The 22,346-nt window shown below is 23.3% G+C and overlaps 1 protein-coding gene across 2 annotated transcripts; it reads left to right on the forward strand.

Annotated features, from left to right (window-relative positions):
- The first annotated feature begins 60 nt into the window (after positions 1 to 60).
- Positions 61 to 19,061, forward strand: LOC122511710 (sterol regulatory element-binding protein cleavage-activating protein). 2 transcript variants are annotated; one of them, XM_043627124.1, is made up of 13 exons: positions 61 to 403; positions 649 to 755; positions 1,261 to 1,422; positions 1,497 to 1,736; positions 2,021 to 2,201; positions 5,295 to 5,440; positions 5,537 to 6,629; positions 6,885 to 7,158; positions 9,358 to 10,412; positions 10,607 to 10,766; positions 14,066 to 14,389; positions 14,937 to 15,148; positions 17,142 to 19,061. In XM_043627124.1, the coding sequence occupies exons 3-13, from the start codon at positions 1,307 to 1,309 to the stop codon at positions 17,319 to 17,321; spliced, it is 3,981 nt and encodes a 1,326-aa protein (XP_043483059.1). In that variant the 5' UTR covers positions 61 to 403; positions 649 to 755; positions 1,261 to 1,306; the 3' UTR covers positions 17,322 to 19,061. The 2 variants fall into 2 exon arrangements, with proteins under 2 accessions (XP_043483059.1, XP_043483060.1); XM_043627125.1 differs by lacking the exon at positions 649 to 755.
- Positions 19,062 to 22,346: the final 3,285 nt, after the last annotated feature.

Genomic DNA, 22,346 nt, shown 5'->3' on the forward strand with positions numbered 1-22,346 from the left:
AAAATTCAAAAGCTATAACCAATGAGATTCATTCACATAACGCACGCGCAGTGTGTATCATCTTCTGGTGCTTTCAAGACTTGGAAAATTAAATTTTATTTTCGCCACGTGTGTGGACCAAAATGAATTAATTGCTTTTATGATTGGTCATTTGACGGAGGTTTAGTGAATATTTCAAAAGAAATTAACCTCACAATTGTCATCAGTGTAGAAAGAAGTTAATTTGAATAAAAGAGTTACATCGCAGTGACAGTGTTATTCAACAACACGTTTAACAATAACAATGTGATTTAATATCATTGTTATTGTTCAAAACATTAAATGAATAGTGAAAATTTCATTTTTCTCTTTACAAAAAAAGCATGTTCCTGATAAAATTCAGTTCATTCAGTTCATTCAGTTGGTGAGCATTAACACTATTTGGATTATTTAATGTATATGTATACATATATATATATATATATATATATACATAACAGCGATCATAACCTCTAAATTGTATGTGAGGGCAAAGTTTTTTTTTGCGACTCATTTTTATGGGTGTATCTTTTATTCTACTGTTCTTGGCTGTACGTAAAATTTTTTTCCAAAAAAATATATTACGAAACATTTATCATTATCCTACGTACGACGTACGTCAATCAAAAGGTGATTGCATGGCAGAAAAGCACTATTCTGATGCAACTAAGACACAGGAAAAATATTCTTATTCTCAAATTACGTTGTTGTGCGTAATCAATAAAAAAAAATTTACCGTAAGTTATTTTTCATAAGTATATATAAGTTATTAACACTTGTTTGTTTCTTATCTACTGTTACTATTTATAATATGTTTATTTTCATTTCATAAAAAAATTAAACTTTTTTTTTTGTGTTGATAAAAACAATCTATTTTTTTATCTAACAATTGTTTTATACTTTTTTAAATTAGTGATTAATTATTGCAACAATATTATTTGCACTGACTTTTTATTTTGATTTTTTTATCACTTTGTAAACAATTGTTTCACAATGTATTGTATTGTTATTGTTATTTATTATTTACATTTAATTTCGGAATTCTAATATAATTTTAATAAAATATAATTATTTAATAAAACTATTTTGTAGAAAATTATTTTGATAAAATTATTTAATAAAGATTTATTAAAATTATTTAGTAAACATTTAATAAAAATTATTATAATTATTTAGTAAACATTTAATAAAAATTTATTAAAATTATTTAGTAAACGTTTAATAAAATATTTGATTTTTCAGTTTCTGAGTAAACGAATGCAGTTATTTCATTGAAAGATATGTAGAAATGTCACGCAGTTTACCAGAAAGGGTGGCTGGCCTTTACTATGCCCACGGCCTATTTTGTTCGTCTCATCCTATAATTGTTATTTCATTCGCTATTTCTGTCATATTACTATGCAGGTAAGAGGGCTAAAAATAATTTCAACTGCAGCTAATTTTGAACTCGAAATATGTAATATAATTTTTGTTTACAGTTATCCATTGGTAAATTTGCCAATGCCTGGAAATGCTCCAAAAATTATTGTCAATCACACAACAGCAACAATATCGTCAAATGGTTCAAAAAATTCCGATCTCTATGCACAACAAGTGGTACTGAGAGTCGCAGTACTACCATGGGCGGAGGATTTATCTCTAATGGATGCCTTTCGAGGGCCTCTTTATGAAATTTTCAATCTTTTGGAAATTATACAAAATTACCAAGATCATGAAACGTGAGTTTAGAAATTTTTTTTGAAATTCACAACGTTTATAATCAACGATTTAGAAACATATTTTTCCATTCAAGGTTTTATATATTTTTGCACAAAAAATATTTTGCTTACTTTTCTGAAGAAAAAAGAAAAGGAAAAATTTGTAAACATAAAATTTTATTGTTGCCGTCGAGAAAAATATTTTTTTTCTTTTAATCCTTGTTCATAAACTTTGTGAGCGTCACCCACGTGTTTAGAAAATTAAATTATTATTAAACATTACATGTGTTGATTTCTTTTTGTAGGAAAAATTCTCTCAGTCAAATTTGCTTACACGTGGAGGCAGTTAAGAAAAGAAATCCCAAAAAGCCGGATATTTTGCCAGAGTACAATTGCCTCGTTTTATCTCCAGCAAATTTTTGGCAACGAAGTATCGAGGCTTTCAATAAGGACACAAATCTAATTGGCACTATATTTTCCTATCAAGTAAGGAACGAATTTTCGTCCATTCTAATTTTTATTTTTTACACACACAAAATTTTAATAAAATTCTTGGCAAAATTTCAATTATAATTAAATTTTCCAAAAGAATTCAATTATTTAAAAAAAAGTTAATAAAATTCTACGCAAACCTTTAATTATTTTTATAAAATAATAAAAATTTCACAAGAGTCATTCCATTATATTTCGACTAAAGTCGTTGCTGACTAATTTTAAAAAATTATAATATTTTGCAGGAATGATGTTAAAGATATTAGGATCACCGAACAAAAAGAATTTATAAATATTTTTTATATTTATTGTAAAATAAGCATCTAAAGTATATGAAGTCGTAAAAACTGTCACATTTTCATCTATTAGAAAATATTAAAGAAAACACATAATTTACTATAAAAATGTAAAAAAGTTATAAGAATTTATTAAGAATGAATTGTTTTATTATTATAAATTGATAGAAACAATTATTAATAAGAAATATTAAATAAAAAAGGATTTTAAAGTTCACCTGCCAAATAACCTAATTTTGCAAATTTCATTCACTAAATGTGAGAAAGAGAAATCATTAAATTGAATAAAACCTTATGAAATATAAAGAACCTGTGATTAACTTTTAGTTTTTCTTATCACTTTCTTCCTTTTTTCTTCATAAATGTTAAAAAATAAGCAATTAAAACTGGCACTTTGCTTATTTTCACGATTTTAAAATGCAAATAACTTCTGCCCAGAAAAATGAAAAATTACGAAAATTGGACAATAATTATTTGATCACTAAATACACTCACTGGAAAAAGATTTTCTTTGGTCCCGAAGCTATTTTCCGAAATAATTAATTTTAAACTTTTCACTATTTCTATCAGGTTAATACATGTGATTTTTTTAAAACTGAAGTTGGTTCAAAACGATTAAACAAGAAGAGCTAACTTCGTCCTTTAAAAAACACATGTATTAACCTGATAAAAATAGTAAAAAGTTTAAAGTTAATAAATTCGGAAAATAGCTTCGGGACCAAAGAAAATCTTTTTCCAGTGAGTGTATCTAGTGATCAAATAATTATTGCCCAATTTTCGTAATTTTTCATTTTTCTGGGCAGAAGTTATTTGCATTTTAAAATCGTGAAAATAAGCAAAGTGCCAGTTTTAATTGCTTATTTTTTAACATTTATGAAGAAAAAAGGAAGAAAGTGATAAGAAAAACTAAAAGTTAATCACAGGTTCTTTATATTTCATAAGGTTTTATTCAATTTAATGATTTCTCTTTCTCACATTTAGTGAATGAAATTTGCAAAATTAGGTTATTTGGCAGGTGAACTTTAAAATCCTTTTTTATTTAATATTTCTTATTAATAATTGTTTCTATCAATTTATAATAATAAAACAATTCTTTCTTAATAAATTCTTATAACTTTTTTACATTTTTATAGTAAATTATGTGTTTTCTTTAATATTTTCTAATAGATGAAAATGTGACAGTTTTTACGACTTCATATACTTTAGATGCTTATTTTACAATAAATATAAAAAATATTTAAAAAATTCTTTTTGTTCGGTGATCCTAATATCTTTAACATCATTCCTGCAAAATATTATAATTTTTTAAAATTAGTCAGCAACGACTTTAGTCGAAATATAATGGAATGACTCACAGGGATTCAATTATTTTCATAAATAATAATATTCTTTTTAGGAATTTAATTATTTTCATAATAGAACTCACTGCAGAATTTCAACTATTTTTAAATTCATTTTTAATAGAATTCCTCGAAAAATGTAATTATTTTTAAAAAATTTATTAAAATTCGTCAAAAGAATTCAATTATATATTTAAAAATTTATTGATAAAATTCTTTATGGGAATTCAAGTTTAAGAAACATGCAATTATTCAATAATTTTTTTTTAACAATTCAGTGAAATTAATTTTTTTGAGAAAGTTTAATTGCAGATTTTTTTTTGTTGAAATTATTTGATGTTTTTATTTTCTAATATATTTAATTGAAGAATTTACGAATAATTGAAATTTTGTAACATTGAATTGTAAACAAATGAATTTGAAAATTTTCAAAGAACTCTTTTAAAAATTATTAAAAATAATGCATTTATAGAAGAATTTTAGTTAAAAACACGAAGAAAAGAATTTAATTTTGGAAAAGTTACAAATTATTGCAGAAATTCAAATCATTTTCAAGAGTAATAATATTCTTCGCAAAAATTAAATATTGTTAAAAAAAAAATAAAATTATTCTTAGAAATTCAATTATTTTCAAAAATAATAAAACTCATCGCAGAATTTCTATTATTTTTAATACAATTTTAATCGAATTTCTCGAAAAATGTAATTATTCTTAAAAACTGTATTAAAATTCGTCAAAAGAATTCTTTTATTTAAAAATTTATTGATAAAATTCTTTATGAGAATTGAATTTTAAGAAACATTCAATTATTCAATAAATTATTTATTTTTGTATTTAAATAATTGAATTCTAGTAGAATTTTCTAATAAAAATTTACTTAAAAATGAATTTTAGTTAAAATTTTAAATAATAATTGAATATTAATAGCAATATAGTGTGAATTTTTAGAAATAATTGAATTTTGTAATTAATTTTTTTGAATAGTTTAATTGAATTTTTTTTTAAACTATTTGAAGTTTTTATTTTCTAATATACATTTAATTGAAGAATTTATAAATGATTGAAATTTCGTAAAATTGAATATTGTAAACAAATGGATTTGAAAATTGTCAAAGAACTTTTTTGAAAACTATTAAAAATAATCGATTTAAAGAAGAATTTTAATCAAAAATTCTAGAAAATAATTGAAATGATGAAAATAATTTTGAAGAAATACAATATTTTTATAATATAAAATAATGATTTTATCACTGGTCCATCTTTAATTACTGTAAAACATGAAGAAATTGATCACTCCGAGTCGAAGACTCGGAGTTATCGATATCTTCATGTTTTATAGTTATGAAAAATTTAATTTATAGTTTTAAGTAAAATTTTTGGTCCGTAAAGTTCGTATTTTTAAATACTTTCACTGGTTCGAACCCTGTAATCTTTATCTATTTAAAACCAGAGTCTTCAGAAGGGAAAAATAAGTATCGCCGAGATGCTATTTGGAATGAGTTTAAAAGAAACGGGAATCAAGAGGCATCCTATTCGAGTTCGACAAAGAATTATACAATACGCAGTTACTTTGTTTCTAAAAGAACACGACACAAAGTAAGTTGGTAATTTTCTTTCCAACAAGGCGAAAAAATAATTTCTAAATTAATTTACAGAAAAGCATTCGAAAAATACTAATTATATCTATTTCAGATACATAGATGGCTTAAAACGCAGATTGACAAACTACTACTCTCTACATCAGTCCGAAGATAAAAACGCAACAAATCCACCACTTGCTAACGAAACATTGCACATACTTTATCCAGGAGAATTCAATTACAGTGATTTTTTCCCCCTGACAATGACATTTGTCGCTTTATTCGTCTACGTATATTTTTCAGTGAGAAAAATCGAGATAGTAAAATCAAAATTCGGAATAGCATTTAGTGCAACAATCACAGTGATCTCCTCACTGTCAATGACCGTGGGTGTCTGCTTCTTTTTTGGTTTAACACTCAGTCTCAGTGGCAAAGAAGTATTTCCCTATCTAGTAATAATAGTTGGCTTGGAAAATGTATTAGTCCTAACGAAAAGTGTCGTCAGTACACCATCGAATTTAGACGTAAAAATTCGCGTCGCTCAAGGTCTATCAAAGGAAGGATGGTCAATAACAAAAAACATCCTAACCGAAGTCACTATTTTAACAATTGGCTTATTTACCTTCGTCCCGGCAATACAAGAATTTTCCATATTCGCCATTGTTGGTTTATTGAGTGATTTTTTCCTTCAAATGGTATTTTTCTCAACAATTCTTGCATTCGATATTAAGAGATCGGAATTTTCTGTTCAAAATTCAAAGTATCATTTCGCCAATGATCCGTACTTAAGGAAACAGCCGTTTACAACAATAATATCGAATAAGAAGCCAAATATTTTCCGCTCCAAGTCACATCCGAAATTAAATGGCGTCGTTGGACCAACGAATGTTATTGCGCCAAATACACAGAATACGACGCCTTTAGTGAAAATTCCGAAACGACTCAAATTAGTACATCTTTGGGCAAGGACGAGAATATTTCAACGAGCATTTATGGTTTGGATGGTGGTCTGGATTAGTATGATTATTTATAATTCAGGCATTGTCGAGCATATGATTCATTTGAGCGATAATTTGAAACACGATACCGATATTGATGGGTACACTATCGAAAAATCGCAGATGTTGGATAATTTTGTTGAAATGAGCACCGAGAAACCGATTTTGACATCCACAACCATGCCACCTAATCACTTACGCGATCAAGTAAGTTTTAATTATCAAAGATAGAATTAAAACTAATACGAATCAAGTCAAAATAAAAACAAATTACTTTTCCATTTATTTTTAGAAATTAGCATTTTTGATAATTTATTTAATAGTATTTAAAATATAATTAACAGAAAATAGTATTTAGAATAGAATTAATAGAAAATAGTATTTAGAATACAATTAATAGAAAATAGTATTTAGAATACAATTAATGGAAAATAGTATTAAAAATTATTTGTTTCTTTTTAGAAATACGAGACGAAGAATATTACGGAGGAATTAAACAAATTGCGAGCGGTCGATTTTCCACCTTGGAATCGTCTCTCATTGTATCATTGGTCGACAATACTGTCCATGTACAATATATCAATGGCTGGCAAACAAATGATTATTCTTCCCACAATTAAACTATCATATGCAATTAGTCCTCAGATAGCAAAACAGATAAGCAATCCTAATGATATTCAACAATTTCAATGGCAAAGTTTAGCGACAGCCGCTCTCGATCCTCTCGATTTTTCCGGTTCGTATATAAAAAAAATCCAAGTAGTAAAAATATTTCAATTTTTCTCAAATTTCGAAAGTTCAAATAAATTTTTTTTTTGCCTTTTTTCGAAAAAAAATCCAAAAAGGAAAAGCAATTAAAATTTAACATCAATTTAGTTAAAAATTAAGGATTTAATTTTTATCTATTTTAATTAATACAAAAAAGTATATATTTGTAAAAAATGTACAAATTAATAGTAATAAAAGTTTATTATCGTTCATTTGAACATTCGAAACTCTGAGAGAGCTTGGGATAATATGACTCTTACGACTATTCCAGACTATTTTCAAAAAATGCGACAATTTTGAATTTTTTTCACATATTGCAAAAAAATATCACTTTCTTTTTTGGTATAAAATGAAACTAATTTCGATTTTTAAAAATGCGAAAAGTATAATCAAAATTTTGATTTAAAATTTGCATTTAAAATAATTGATTTAGAGAAAAATTTTAATTGTAAATTAGAAAAATTAAATTTTGGAAGATTTAGAATTTTGAAAGTAGTTGAAATTTTTGGGAAACAATTTACATTTCAAAATTCTGAATAATTCAATTTTCCAAAAAAATTTCATATAAAATCTTTTTGAAGTTACTTGAATTTTTTAATATGAAAAGCAGGCATAAAATTTGTAAAATTGAATTAAAAACAATTTATTTTTGATTGACAAAATCAATTAAAATTTAAATTGCATTTTTTTTAATAATTAAATTCTCAAAGAACTTTCTAAAAAAATTACTAAAAAACAATTGATTTAGAAAAGAATTTAAGTTAAAAATTCTAGAAAATAATTGAATATTAGTAGAGTTATAGAAAAAAATGTTTAGAAATAATTGAATTTCAAAATGTTTTAAATTTGAATTTTTGAAGATATACATTTTAAATAATTTTAATTAAAAATTTTAAGCTTTGAAAAATTTTGATTAAAATTTCTTTGAAATTCTTTCGAATTTTTTAAAATTTCTTTTCAAATTAATTATTTATTGTTAATTGTTTGGAATTTTTTAACAAAAATTTAATTGAAAAATTTTTAAATAATTGAAATTTTGTAAAATTGAATTAAAAGCAATTGAAATTTAAATTGTATTTTGAGGAAACTTTTTTTCTTTCTTTTTCGAATCTTAATTAAATTCTTAAAGAACTTTTTCAAAATTATGAAAAACAATTGATTTAGAAAAGAACTTCAGTAAAAACTTCTAGAAAATAACTAAATTTTGATCAAATTAGAGTAGCAATTTTAAGAAATAATTAAATTTCATAAGTTTTCAACTTTTTTTTGAAAATTTCAATTTATGTAGAAAGTTTTAATTATATTTAAATAATTTAAGAAATTATTAAAGTTTTTGTGTAATTTTAGTTACAAATTCTAGAAAGTAATTAAATTTTAGAAGAAAATTACGGTTACAATTTAGAAAAATAATAAAATTTCACAAAGTTTGAAATTAAAATTAAAAAAAAATTTTAACTTTTGTGAAAAAATATAAAAGTGAAAGTATTTAAATATTTGTTTAACAAGATTATTGAACTTTGAATAAAAGAATTAAAAAATTTCGAAAAAATTAGGGTTTAGAAAAATTTAATTTTTGAAAATTTGTAATTTAAATTTTAACTTAAATTTAATTAAAATTTAACTAAAATTTAAGTTAAATTTAATTAAAATTTTGAAAATAGTTAACTTTCTAAAAGTAATGAAATGAAATTAAATGAAAATTGTCAAAAGATTGTAAATTTCGTCAAATTTTATATTTTGCAAAATTTTATCACAATTTTTTAAAAAAAATAATCGTGTTTTCGCAGAAATATGTAAAAGAATTTGAAAAAATGTTTTGAAAATAATTCAAGTTTGAAAGAGATTTTGAAAAAAGTTAGAATTGATGTTATCAAAATAAGGGAAGAAGTTAAAAACTTTTCTGCGGAAATCAGAGAAAAGTCAGGGAAATATAAAGTCTAATTTTTAAAAAACTCCGAATAAAATAAACTATATTTTAGACTTTTTTGTAATTTGAATCGACTAAAACGATTTTATTCGGGTTTTAAAGTCGATCTGAGATTTGGTAATTTTTTTATAAATTGAAAAGATTGAATATTAAAAATTGAATCTCTTTTCAGTTTTTGAATAAAAGTTTTTCTCTCTAATCTTTAATTTCTCTTTAATAATTAGAAAAAATGAATTACAGATATGGAATTGCCAACAAGATCCGAAGTTCGTGGATTCAATACCGATGCACCATTTATACCAACGAGTCCAATGGAAATATTTTTAGCCGCATTACTCTGCTCGGTGAGCGTGATTGTCGTCGCCTATACAATGGTAGTGCTGTACCGTTGCATTTGCACCAGAAATTATGCGGAATGGCGAGCCAGTTGGCATAATCAGGAAAAAATATCAGATTCGGCAACTCAACTGGTACTGGAAGCTGTTCCCTTGGTACTCGATGGTCACGTCCAAGAAGTCGAGTGCATCGCAACTGATGGCAATACCGTCGCCAGTAGTTGTTTAGCAGGACACATAAGAGTTTGGGACACAGTATCAGGAGAACAACTGTCATTCGTCGATCGTCGTCAATTTTTCACAATGCCCCAAAAGGATCTAATAAACATAGCTCAAGATCAAGACGACCTAATGTCAGACTACGAAAGTGGTTCACCGCCATCCAGAGGCGAAATGGAAATTATCGCAAATTCCTACAATTCCTACAATTTTCCTTCAAATTCAACTTCAATTTATAAGCGTAAATCGTTTCACGAATTGAATACCTATTCGAAAATGAGTCAAGAATTGAGAAACAAGAGGCACTCGTTTGGCAATACCGGCGATCTTAATTATCAAATTAATGATGTTTCGTCGGAAAAGCGTAAAACTGGTAATCAAACACTTGATCTACCGGATTTAAGGCCAGCTATTAATATTAAATTTTCAAATATGAAATATTCGCCTATTCAAAAAAATTCTGATCGCGGTTTTGATTATGGCGAACAATACAAACAGATCTTTGACGATCACAGGAAATTAAGGGAATTACACAGATGTGACGATACAAAGCAGAGAAATCAAAATTTATCGAAAGTTAATAAATTAACAGATAGTGTTATTTCTTTGAGTGTTGATAAAACATCGCAAATGTCATACGTGCCACAAATATGGTGCATTGATTATCAGGAGAATTTAATTGTTGTCGGTTGTGCCAATGGGACATTGGAATTTTGGGAAGGCACGACTGGCAGATTTAAGGTGAGAGAAAATATTTGTAATTCATTTCTTTTTCTTTAATTTTAATTTAATCTTTAAACTTGATTATTAATTAAGTTTAAAGCTCTTAATTACTCTAATTCCTATTTTGCATTATTATTATCTATAATTATTAAAAAACATGTCAAATTTAACAAATTTTTCTAAAATTGTTCGCAAAAATATTTTATTTTCAGTGCTTGTTTGACGATGCATCAGGATTAGGAATCTCGGCAGTGAAATTCATTGGCAATAGAGTTATAGTAGCTAGATTAAATGGATCTCTAGATTTTTTGCAACTAGAAAGTTATAGCGAGGGGCAACAAATAGATTGGGGCTTCACATCATACAGGCGAAGTGAGTAAATATATTTTTAAATGCAATTTCAAGTTTTAGTTAAATATGAAAAAATGTTTCCAAAGTTTTGAACGTTCAATATTTTCTACTTCTTTTAATTTGAATTTTGTTTTCAAAAAAAAATTATTTTCTATATTGAAAGAATTAATTATCCACTAAATAAATATTTATTTTTAATTCTTTTTTTATTTTTGAATAGTTAAGAGTCATTCCATTATATTTCGACTAAAGTCGTTGCTGACTAATTTTAAAAAATTATAATATTTTGCAGGAATGATGTTAAAGATATTAGGATCACCGAACAAAAAGAATTTTTTAAATATTTTTTATATTTATTGTAAAATAAGCATCTAAAGTATATGAAGTCGTAAAAACTGTCACATTTTCATCTATTAGAAAATATTAAAGAAAACACATAATTTACTATAAAAATGTAAAAAAGTTATAAGAATTTATTAAGAAAGAATTGTTTTATTATTATAAATTGATAGAAACAATTATTAATAAGAAATATTAAATAAAAAAGGATTTTAAAGTTCACCTGCCAAATAACCTAATTTTGCAAATTTCATTCACTAAATGTGAGAAAGAGAAATCATTAAATTGAATAAAACCTTATGAAATATAAAGAACCTGTGATTAACTTTTAGTTTTTCTTATCACTTTCTTCCTTTTTTCTTCATAAATGTTAAAAAATAAGCAATTAAAACTGGCACTTTGCTTATTTTCACGATTTTAAAATGCAAATAACTTCTGCCCAGAAAAATGAAAAATTACGAAAATTGGACAATAATTATTTGATCACTAAATACACTCACTGGAAAAAGATTTTCTTTGGTCCCGAAGCTATTTTCCGAATTTATTAACTTTAAACTTTTTACTATTTTTATCAGGTTAATACATGTGTTTTTTAAAGGACGAAGTTAGCTCTTCTTGTTTAATCGTTTTGAACCAACTTCAGTTTTAAAAAAATCACATGTATTAACCTGATAGAAATAGTGAAAAGTTTAAAATTAATTATTTCGGAAAATAGCTTCGGGACCAAAGAAAATCTTTTTCCAGTGAGTGTATTTAGTGATCAAATAATTATTGTCCAATTTTCGTAATTTTTCATTTTTCTGGGCAGAAGTTATTTGCATTTTAAAATCGTGAAAATAAGCAAAGTGCCAGTTTTAATTGCTTATTTTTTAACATTTATGAAGAAAAAAGGAAGAAAGTGATAAGAAAAACTAAAAGTTAATCACAGGTTCTTTATATTTCATAAGGTTTTATTCAATTTAATGATTTCTCTTTCTCACATTTAGTGAATGAAATTTGCAAAATTAGGTTATTTGGCAGGTGAACTTTAAAATCCTTTTTTATTTAATATTTCTTATTAATAATTGTTTCTATCAATTTATAATAATAAAACAATTCATTCTTAATAAATTCTTATAACTTTTTTACATTTTTATAGTAAATTATGTGTTTTCTTTAATATTTTCTAATAGATGAAAATGTGACAGTTTTTACGACTTCATATACTTTAGATGCTTATTTTACAATAAATATAAAAAATATTTATAAATTCTTTTTGTTCGGTGATCCTAATATCTTTAACATCATTCCTGCAAAATATTATAATTTTTTAAAATTAGTCAGCAACGACTTTAGTCGAAATATAATGGAATGACTCTTAAACATTTTTTTTCTTTTTAAAAATATTTCATTCATTTGAACGTTCGAAACTTTTAAGAAAATATAAAATGTACAAGTACATATCAAAATCTATATTAATAATCGTTGTATTCTGGTAATCTGTTCGCAGTTTGAAGTCAGTTGTCATTTGCTTTTTTGTTTCTTAACTTTTTAATAATTTTTCTTTTTAAATTCAATTTTTTAAATTTCAATTTTAAAATTAATGTACATATTGAAAATCATTGAATTGTTGCAAAGAATTTTATCAAAAAATTTGATAATAATTGAATTCCTTCGAAGAATTTTATTACATATTTAGAAAAGTAATTGAATTCTCGCGAAGAATTTTATTAAAATTTTTGAAAATTCTAATTAAATTATTTTTGAAGAATTTCTTTGAATTTTTTTTTAAATAATGGAGTTTCTTTAATAATTTGAATTAAAAATTTTGAAAATAATTTAATTTTATGAAAAATTTCTTTCAAGTTTTTAAAATAATCGTATTTATAATTGAAATTAAACATTTAATTATTTCGAATTTTATTAAAATTTTAGATAATAATTGAATTCTTTTGTAAAATTTTATAACTAATTAAGAAAAAAATTGAATTCTTTCGTGAAATTTTTTTGAAAGTAATTGATTTTTTGCAAAGAATTTTACTACTTATAAATAAAATTGAATTGTTTCGTAGGATTTATTGAAATTTTAGAAAATAATTGAATTTTTTCGAAAAAATATTAATAAACATTTTTTAAAAATTGAATTCTTTCATGAAATTTTTTTGAAAATATTTGAATTTTTGCAAAGAATTTTACTATTTATAAATATAATTGAATTGTTTCGAAGGATTTATTAAAGTTTTAGAAAACAATTAAATTCTTTTAAAATATTTTATAACAAATTATGAAAAAAATTGAATTCTTTCGTGAAATTTTTTTGAAAATATTTGAATTTTTGCAAAGATTTTATAACGAATTAAGAAAAAAATTGAATTCTTTCGTGACATATTTTTTTTGAAAATAATTGAAATTTTAGAAAGATTCTAATATTTAAAATATTAATTGAATTGTTTCGAAGGATTTATTCAATTTTTAGAACATAATTGTATTCGTTCGGGAAATTTTATTAAAATTTTGTTTAAAAATAATTATATTTTTGCAAAAAGTTTTACTACCTATTTATAAAAATAATTGAATTCTTACGAAGAATGTTATTTATGAAAATAATTTAAACTCTTGCGAAGAATTTTAATAAAATTTTTGAAATTAGTAAACAAGAATAATTAATTAGTAAATTAGTTAATAATTGAATTTTTTTAAAGTTTGAATCTGAAATTATTCAAAAATTCATATTTGAAAATAAAAAATGTTGTAATTTACATAATAATAAATTGAATACCACGTTTCCAAAAAATATAAAACTAAATAATAAATGTTTTTTTACTTATAATTCTTATAATTATTATTATAATTAAATATTAATTATTTTTGTAATTTTTCTTCGCGAATATAAATATTCGTGAACAAATTTTGAAACTGAAAGAAAATCGTCCACAGAATGTTAATTAAAAATGGATAATAATTTTGCAATTATAGATATGCTTTTAAATTTGACTTTTCAGCGCATGTGAGAACGGGAAGTGCGGGCTCGCCGATGGATATTAATAATACAACACAATCCGTAGAGGATTTACGATGTATAAAATTATGTTCTCATCGAGCGCATCAACAAGTGATAACAGTTCTCGATAGTGAAGGAGGACGAGTTTTAACCGGAAGTCAAGATCACACCATAAAAGTCTATAGGGTTGAGGATCAACTTCCCTTATATACTCTACACGGTCATTGTGGGCCTATTTCTTGTCTCTTTATAGACAGAATAAATCCAATGACTTCAGGAAGTGGATCTCAAGATGGTTTACTCTGCGTTTGGGATCTTCTAACTGGTATTTTTCTTTTTTTTCTACTAGAAAAGAAAACTAAAACAATACTAAAAAGAATTTAGTACTCTTTTTCTATACCAGAAAGAAATGTTTCTTAATTTAAAAATCACAGTTTCTTAGACTTGTTTTGTTTCATTTAAAATAAATTTTTCCTTCAAACAAAAGAAGATTTTATAATTTCAAAGAAATTTGTTCTTCAAATCAAAGAAATTTTATCATTGATAAAGAATCAGAAATAATTCTTTACTTTAAAGAAGAAAATTTTTTTTAAAATAAATAAATTGTTTTTTTGAATCAAATAAATTTTCTTTGTATCAAAGAGAAATTAATTTTCAATCGAAGAAACAAGTAAATGGTTTCTTTAAATTAACAAAAACTTTTTTCTGGGTGTAATAATAAAAACTACTAAAAAATAATATTAAAAGAAGAGATAATAAATAAATTATAATAATATTGAAATCAAAAATAATTTAACGAATTTACACATTTTGCTTTTCTTTTTTGGTATTTAAGAAGATCGACAAAAAAATAGATTTTTCAATATTTTTAGGAACGTGTATGTACAGCATCCAAGCTCATGATGGCGCAGTTGCATCAATAACTTGTTCCGCCTCTTACGTTATCAGTATGGGTCTTGATGAAAAACTTTGTGTTTGGGAACGCTTTCAGGGACATTTATTACACGCCCTACCATCGCAGAGGATTTCGTTATGCTTACAACTTGTTATGCTAACTCATCATTTACTTATAACAAGTACTCAGGTATCTTAATTTTTCCCTTTTAATTAAATTCTAACAGGTTTAATTAATAATGAATTAAATCTTAATAAATTTAATTAAACAAAAACAGGTTTCGGATAATATAACTTTTTCGACTATTTTTTAAAAAGGCGACTTCTTTCACCATTGGAAATTTAATAATTTATACGAATTTTTACTCTAACTTATCCAAAATTAATTTAATAATTTCAATTCAATCTTCTCGAATTTTTAACCAAAATTCTCTGTATATCAATTTTTTTTAATTTTTAAGAAAGTCCTTCGAGAATTCAATTATTCAAAGAAAAGAAAACATTTTCAAAAACAAAATTTTTTAGAATTTTACAATAAAATTGTTTAAGATTCCAATTTTAAATTATTTATAGAAATTGTAAACGCAACTCTTATTTATAAAAATCAATTATTTTTGGAAGTTTTAAGTAAAATTATTCAGTAAATAATTTATGAGTAGTGTTTTTATAATTCTTCAAGAACTAAATTATTTCAATATAAATAAATTATTGAATAAATAAATTCAATTTTCATATTATGTAAAGTTTCATTAATGTTAAAAATAAAAAATAATTTAAGATTTTGTATTAAAATTCATGGTAATATCAAATTTATTTTTTTAATAATTCAATTCTCAAAGAACTTTCTTAAAATTATTGATTTAGAAAAGAATTTGGACTGGAAATTCTAGAAAATAATTAAATATTCTCAAAGAACTTTCTCAAAATTATTGAAAATAATGGATTTAGAAAAGAATTTCAGTAAAAAATTCCAGAAAATAATTGAATATTGGGAGAGTTATAGTAAAAACTTCTCAGAAATAATTAAATTTCAAAATGTTTTAAATTGAAATTTTTGAAGATATGCATTTTAAATAATTTTAATTAAAAAATTTAAATTGAAAAATTTTGATTCAAATTTCTTTGAAATTTTTTCGACTCTTTCAGATTTCCTTTCAAATTAATTGTTTATTAATCATTTTTTTTAACTTTTAAAGATAAGTTTAATTGAAAAATTTTGGAATTATTGAAATTTTGTAAAATTTAATTAAAAACAATTGAAATTTAAATTCTATTTTAAGTGAACTTTCTTTTTTTTTTTTTTGAGTACATAATTAAATTTTTAAAGAACTTTCTCAAAATTATGAAAAATAATTGATTTAGAAAAGAATTTCAGTAAAAATTCCAGAAAATAATTGATACTATAGTATCAATTTTAAGAATTAATTAAATTTCAAAAGATTTCAACTTTTTTTGAGAATTTCAATTCATGCATTTATGCAAATTCTAGAAAAAATTAAAATTTTGTGAAGGTAATTGAATTCCAAAAAGTAATTAATTGAAAATTTGTCAAAAAATTTGATTGAAATTAATTTTATATTCTGGATAATTTTATTGCAATTTTTTAAATTAATCGTAATTCTGAAGAGAAATCAGAAAAAATTTGCAAAAAAAGTTTTGAAAGAATTGAAAAATTGAGTTATCAGAATAAAGAGAATAGTTCAAAACTTTTCTAGAAATTAAGAAAAATCAGGGAAATTTTTAATCAACCAAAACGACTTTTTTTGCTTCTTAAAGTCGGTCCGAGGCCTGAATCAATAATTAATTAATTTCTAATAAGAAATAATTAAGTAAAAAAAAGCAATTGAATATTTAGACATAAATCGTAGTGTAAATTTTTTGTTTGTAATTTTCCTAAAGCTTTGAACGTTCAAATGAACGAAAACTTTTTCTATTTGAATATTTTTCAAAATTATATTTTTGTTATACAAAAAAGAAACAATTAAAATTAAACATTTACCTACTTACTTAGGAATTAATTTTTTTATAATTTTTCTTATAAAAAAAATACGAAGTACTTAAAAGTAGTAAAAAATGTCGTTCATTTGAACGTTCAAAACTTTAGGAACATTGTTTGCAATTATAAAAATTGTAATTAAATTGCAGTAAAGAATAATAATAATTATATGAAAAATTAATTTCAGGGTTCCTTAATTATTTGGGACGTAAGAACTGGAGAACCTGTTCGAGAAGTGAGATTAGGACACAAGGACAATAGTGTCTTTATAAAACAAATGTTGCCACTTCGCGATAGTGTAATATGTGACTTTGGTAGACAGTTAAGAATAGTTAGATTTCCCCTTGTTTCAGACAAGATGGATTAAAATTTTTACAAAACAAAAAATTCAACATAATTGCGCAACTGAAGAAAAAGACTTTTTATCCAAAGTTAATTAACATCGAAATCTAAGAGGCTTTTAGTCTTCTATTTTTAAGATTTTATGCTGAATAATATCAAATCGAGCACCTCATAGAAATATCGTCACAAAGATATTTTCAATAATTGTTTTTTTATATATACAGTGGAACCTCGATTATCCGAACTAACCTAGGCAAGGCCGAGTTCGGATAATCGAAAGTTCGGATAATAGAGATTTTAATTTTTTTTATATAATAATTAAAGTAAAAAAATCGATAGTTGAATTATATATATTTCATTTAATTCATTTTTTAAATATACATAAGTATATATACGTAAATATATATTAATTCATATAATAATATATTAATAAAACATAGAATTCAGAATTTTTTAAGATTTTTCTGGCATAAATTTCGTTATTTTCCTTTGAAAGATTTGGGAGGCCAAAAAAAAGTTTGGATAATAGAAGTTCGGATAAAATGATTTTCGGTTCGGATAATGGAGGGTTCGGATAACAGAGGTTCGGATAATCGAGGTTCCACTGTAATTGTATAAATCTACAATTTTTAGAAAATCAAATTTTAAAAAATCAAATTAAAAAAATCGTATTTTTGTCAAAAAAAGTAAAGTTAAAAAAAAGAAAAAAATATTTACTTGATACTTTTGATTTATAGAGCGTAAGAATATAAAGTATCAAAGCTGACTTTTAAATATGCAATTACTTTGTAAATTTTATTCAATTATATATTTATTATTTTCCCCTCCCCACAAAATTTGATATAACTTATACAAATAATAATATAATTGTAATATTTAACACACTTCCTTGAATCCGTCGCAGATAATGGAAAAATGATATTAAAAATGTAAAAATAATGTTAATGAGTAAGAATACAATTTTAGTATATATATTTTGAAGGCTATACTATTGGCGGTGAGAAAACTAGTAAATGTATTTTCTACGATAAATTATTATTATACGAATTTTCGTAAATATATTTACGCTATTTTTTTTTAAATTAAGAAGCATTTCCAAATATGAAACATCTATAAAGAGCGACATTTTTCTGCATTTTTTCTCTTTTTTGATCAATTTTCCGAGATTGTTTTACTTTGATTTTTGAAGAAAGTAGAACAAAAATTGTGCCATTTTTTTCATTTTTCACTTCTTGTTCACGATAAACATTTTCGAAATATAAACATTTAAAACTTAAGTTCCATTCATTTTTTTCATTTAGAATATTTTGCATTTGCTGTTATAAATACAAGTTTACAAATCACTTGAATCTGTAATACATTTTTAGATTATTGAATAATTTTTCTTTAATATTTTCCAAGATTTTCCGATACTTTTTTAAAATAATTTCAAATATCTATTGTTGCATAAATGTTTCCGTATTTGGAAGAGGCGAATTAAGGCAGCTAAAAATATTTAATAAAAAGAACATAGTCCCAAAATGTATTTTCAACATGTTATTGGAAATATTAATAATAATTCTTGACTGTGATGTTGAGCTAGAAAATAAGCGTTAATTTGTAACATTTAATTTTTAACGTCAACGCTTTTCAATATTGTAGAACTTAAATTATTTAATGTGTGAAAACTGTTTTTAGTTTATTTTTTTTTTTAATTGCGTGTGCAATATTTTAATTTTGTTCCCCGACTGATGTTAATGAATTTTTTTTTCAATCTAATACATTTGAAATAAAAAAAATTGCGAAATTTTTAATATTAATTTTTAAGGCTTAGAATGAGCGATGAGTCAGAAAAAAAATTGTGGTCTGTTAGTGCCTTGAATATGTTATTAATTATTATTAAAATTCTAGACACACACTTCTTTATAATAAATATCTTAATTTTTTAAATTATAAATATCAAAAGTTTATATAAAATTATATAATTGCAAAATAAAAAAAAAATAATAAAGCACGAGTAAATTAGTTTTCAATATATGTATTTAATTTTTCAATTTCGTAATAAATCAATAATTTCGTAATTATTGTGTAAGAAAGTATTTTTCAAAAAGCCTTGTCACTTTTAGTTACAATTAAAAGAAAAATTAATTTTCTAATTATAAAATTAGCTTTTACGCTTTTACGTAACCAATTATTATTTTCAATTTTATTTGCTTTCTTATTACTATTTCGTTCTAATTTTAATTTTCTCTGAATAATGATAATTTTCACGCAATTACAATGAAGAATGAAATAGAATATAAAATAGAAGAATAAAAAGGGAATTAAAGAACTATTTTTCTAAAAAAAATAAAGATAACAAATTGCAAATGAATTCATACTAGTTCTGATTTTATCAACAGCAAAAAAAAAATCGAGAGCAATACCTGTGAATCTATTCACTAAACGCATAATTCTTAGAAGAGATTGCGAAAAATTATCAACTTTGTATCGACGAAAATCCTCACAAATAAACTTCTTTTCTTTTCTCTCAAACAATTTTAGTTATTCATTTTATGAAAATATAATTTAAATAAATAGAGAAGGTCTTATCTCTCGAGAGAATATTGCGGAGATTAAAAATATGCATATAAAATAGTGAATCAACAGAGATTACTAGATGAAAAAGTAAACTGCATTGCAATTTAAGAGGATTAATAAATATACCTGGAACAAATTGTAAGCGGTTATTGACTTCTTCGTATCTAATAAATGATGCGTCAGTTTCATCAATCAGAGGAAAATCAAAGTAGTCTAGTTGATTGAATAACTTATAAATTAAAAAATCAAATAAGAATTTTTTTTCAATTTAAATTAATTTCTTTTAATTATTTTTTATTACAAATTCCAAAATTAATATTTGTAATATATTATCGAATAAAATAATTATATTTACACATTCCTAAGAAAGATATATTTGACTCAGTCTACTAAATTTTTTATTTGCTTCAAATAAATTTTAAATAAATCCACAATTTGAAATAAAATTTTTATTTGGAATAAATTTTATTTGTCCACAAATAAATTTCTTTTGGTTCAAAAAAATTTTATTACGTTATAAATAAATCCATGATTCGAAATAAAAGTTTTACTTGTTTCAAACAATTTTTACTTCGTTATAAATAAATCCATAATTTGGAATAACATTTCTATTTGTTTCAAATAAATTTTATTCGGTTACAAATAAATCGTTAATTTCAAATTAAATTCTTATTTGTTTCAAATAAATTTCTCTTATGGTTCAAAAGAAATTTTATTTTTTGCAAACAAATTTAATTTGATTTAAGTAAATTTCTTTTGTTTCAAAATAAAAATTTTCTTTCTTTCAAATAAATTCTTTTGAGTCGATTAAAATTTTATTTGGTTCAATAACTTTAAATAAACAAGAAAATAAATAAAATTTTTTTCAAATAAATTTCTTTTGGTTCAAATAAAACTTATCTGCTTCAAAAAAATTTCTTTTGGTTTAAATAAAATATTTATTTATTGCAAATAAATTTCTTTTGGTTGAAAAAAAATTTTACTTGTTTCAAATTATATTTTATTTGTTTTAAATAAATCCCTAATTTGAAATAAACTTTATATTTGTTTCAAATAAATTTTATTTGTGTCGAATAAAATTTCTATTTTTTGCAAATAAGTTTTATTTGCGTTAAAAAAAATTTGTATTTGTTCCAAATAAATTTTATTTTTATTAAGGGCATTTGAACCATGATGACGTCACAGATTTAAAACTAATGCTTTGCACAAACTGTGACGTCATCAAGGTTCAAATCCCCTTAAATGGCAATGAAAGTTTTTCATTAATTATTTATTTTCAATTAATGACTTATTAATTATTTCTAATTAGGTAGTTAAAAATGAAAAAATAAATTTCTTCGGACTGAGTAGAAATAAAATTTTCGAAATTTTAATAATAGATTTTTTCACTTTAAGGGCATTTTATAGGGACATTTAAATGCGAGTCATTGTAATTTAATCATAGATTTGTATTTATATTGTCTCTCTTAACCTCCATATATAACCCTAACCTTCGATAACGATGATTGGTTTGTTGAGTACTAAAACTGGGTCAAATTCACTTTATACTCAAATAAGAACTGCACCTTATCATTGAAAAGCCTAAATAAAATTTGCAGTATAGTTAAAAGAAAGATTAAATTTTTTTTTTAAAGACGATAAAAAGAAGGGAATTTTTATTTTCAGATAAGACGCAGGAAATTGTTTTTTTTTTTAAGGAAAACAGATTAATCGAGTATTAAATTAAATACTGATTTTGCAGAAATTTTATAGGCTCAAAATTCTCGCTCTTATTTATTTCCTTCGAAATTTCATTTTCCAAATAAAAAATTATTGTTAATTAATTTTAAAAATATATTCTCTGAAAGCTTTTTCTATCAGTCAATTCGATTGATTGATTTATTTTTTGTATTTTTATTTATATTTCAATTAAACTAATTAGATTAATATTTTTCAACTTGGGGAGAAAATGCGACAAAGTGGAATTTTAATATTAGAAAAATATTAAAAATTGAAAAAAAATTTTATGCGAAATTTTTGTTAAAAAATTCTAAATAATTAAAAAAAAAAATAATTGAAAATAGAAAATATTTGAAAAATCTTTCATAAAGTGAGGAAAATATTAGTAAAGAAAAAAAATTATAATTTATTATTGTAATTTATATTTGTTTATATTTAAAACTGAAACAATGAGGAGTAATATCAAATTATCTGCCATTACATTGATCAAACGATTTGAGATTACAGGTCAATCGAATATAATTTAGTAGCAGATTCTTGATACATCTTTTGAAGATTAATAAAAGATTAAATTTTTTTCGTTTACATGTAATTAAATTTTCTATATTACATATAATTATTATAGACTTTTTATTTAGATATTCAATATATTGTGACTCAAAATAAATTAATAGCAATAAATAATATAATATAAATAAATAATAAACAAATATAAATTAATTATAAATAAATTTTATAATTTTTATTGGTTCAAAACTTATTATTACTCATT

This window comes from Leptopilina heterotoma, unplaced genomic scaffold, assembly GCF_015476425.1.
Source record: "Leptopilina heterotoma isolate Lh14 unplaced genomic scaffold, ASM1547642v1 Lhet_9, whole genome shotgun sequence".
Classification (NCBI taxonomy): Eukaryota; Metazoa; Arthropoda; class Insecta; order Hymenoptera; family Figitidae; genus Leptopilina; species Leptopilina heterotoma.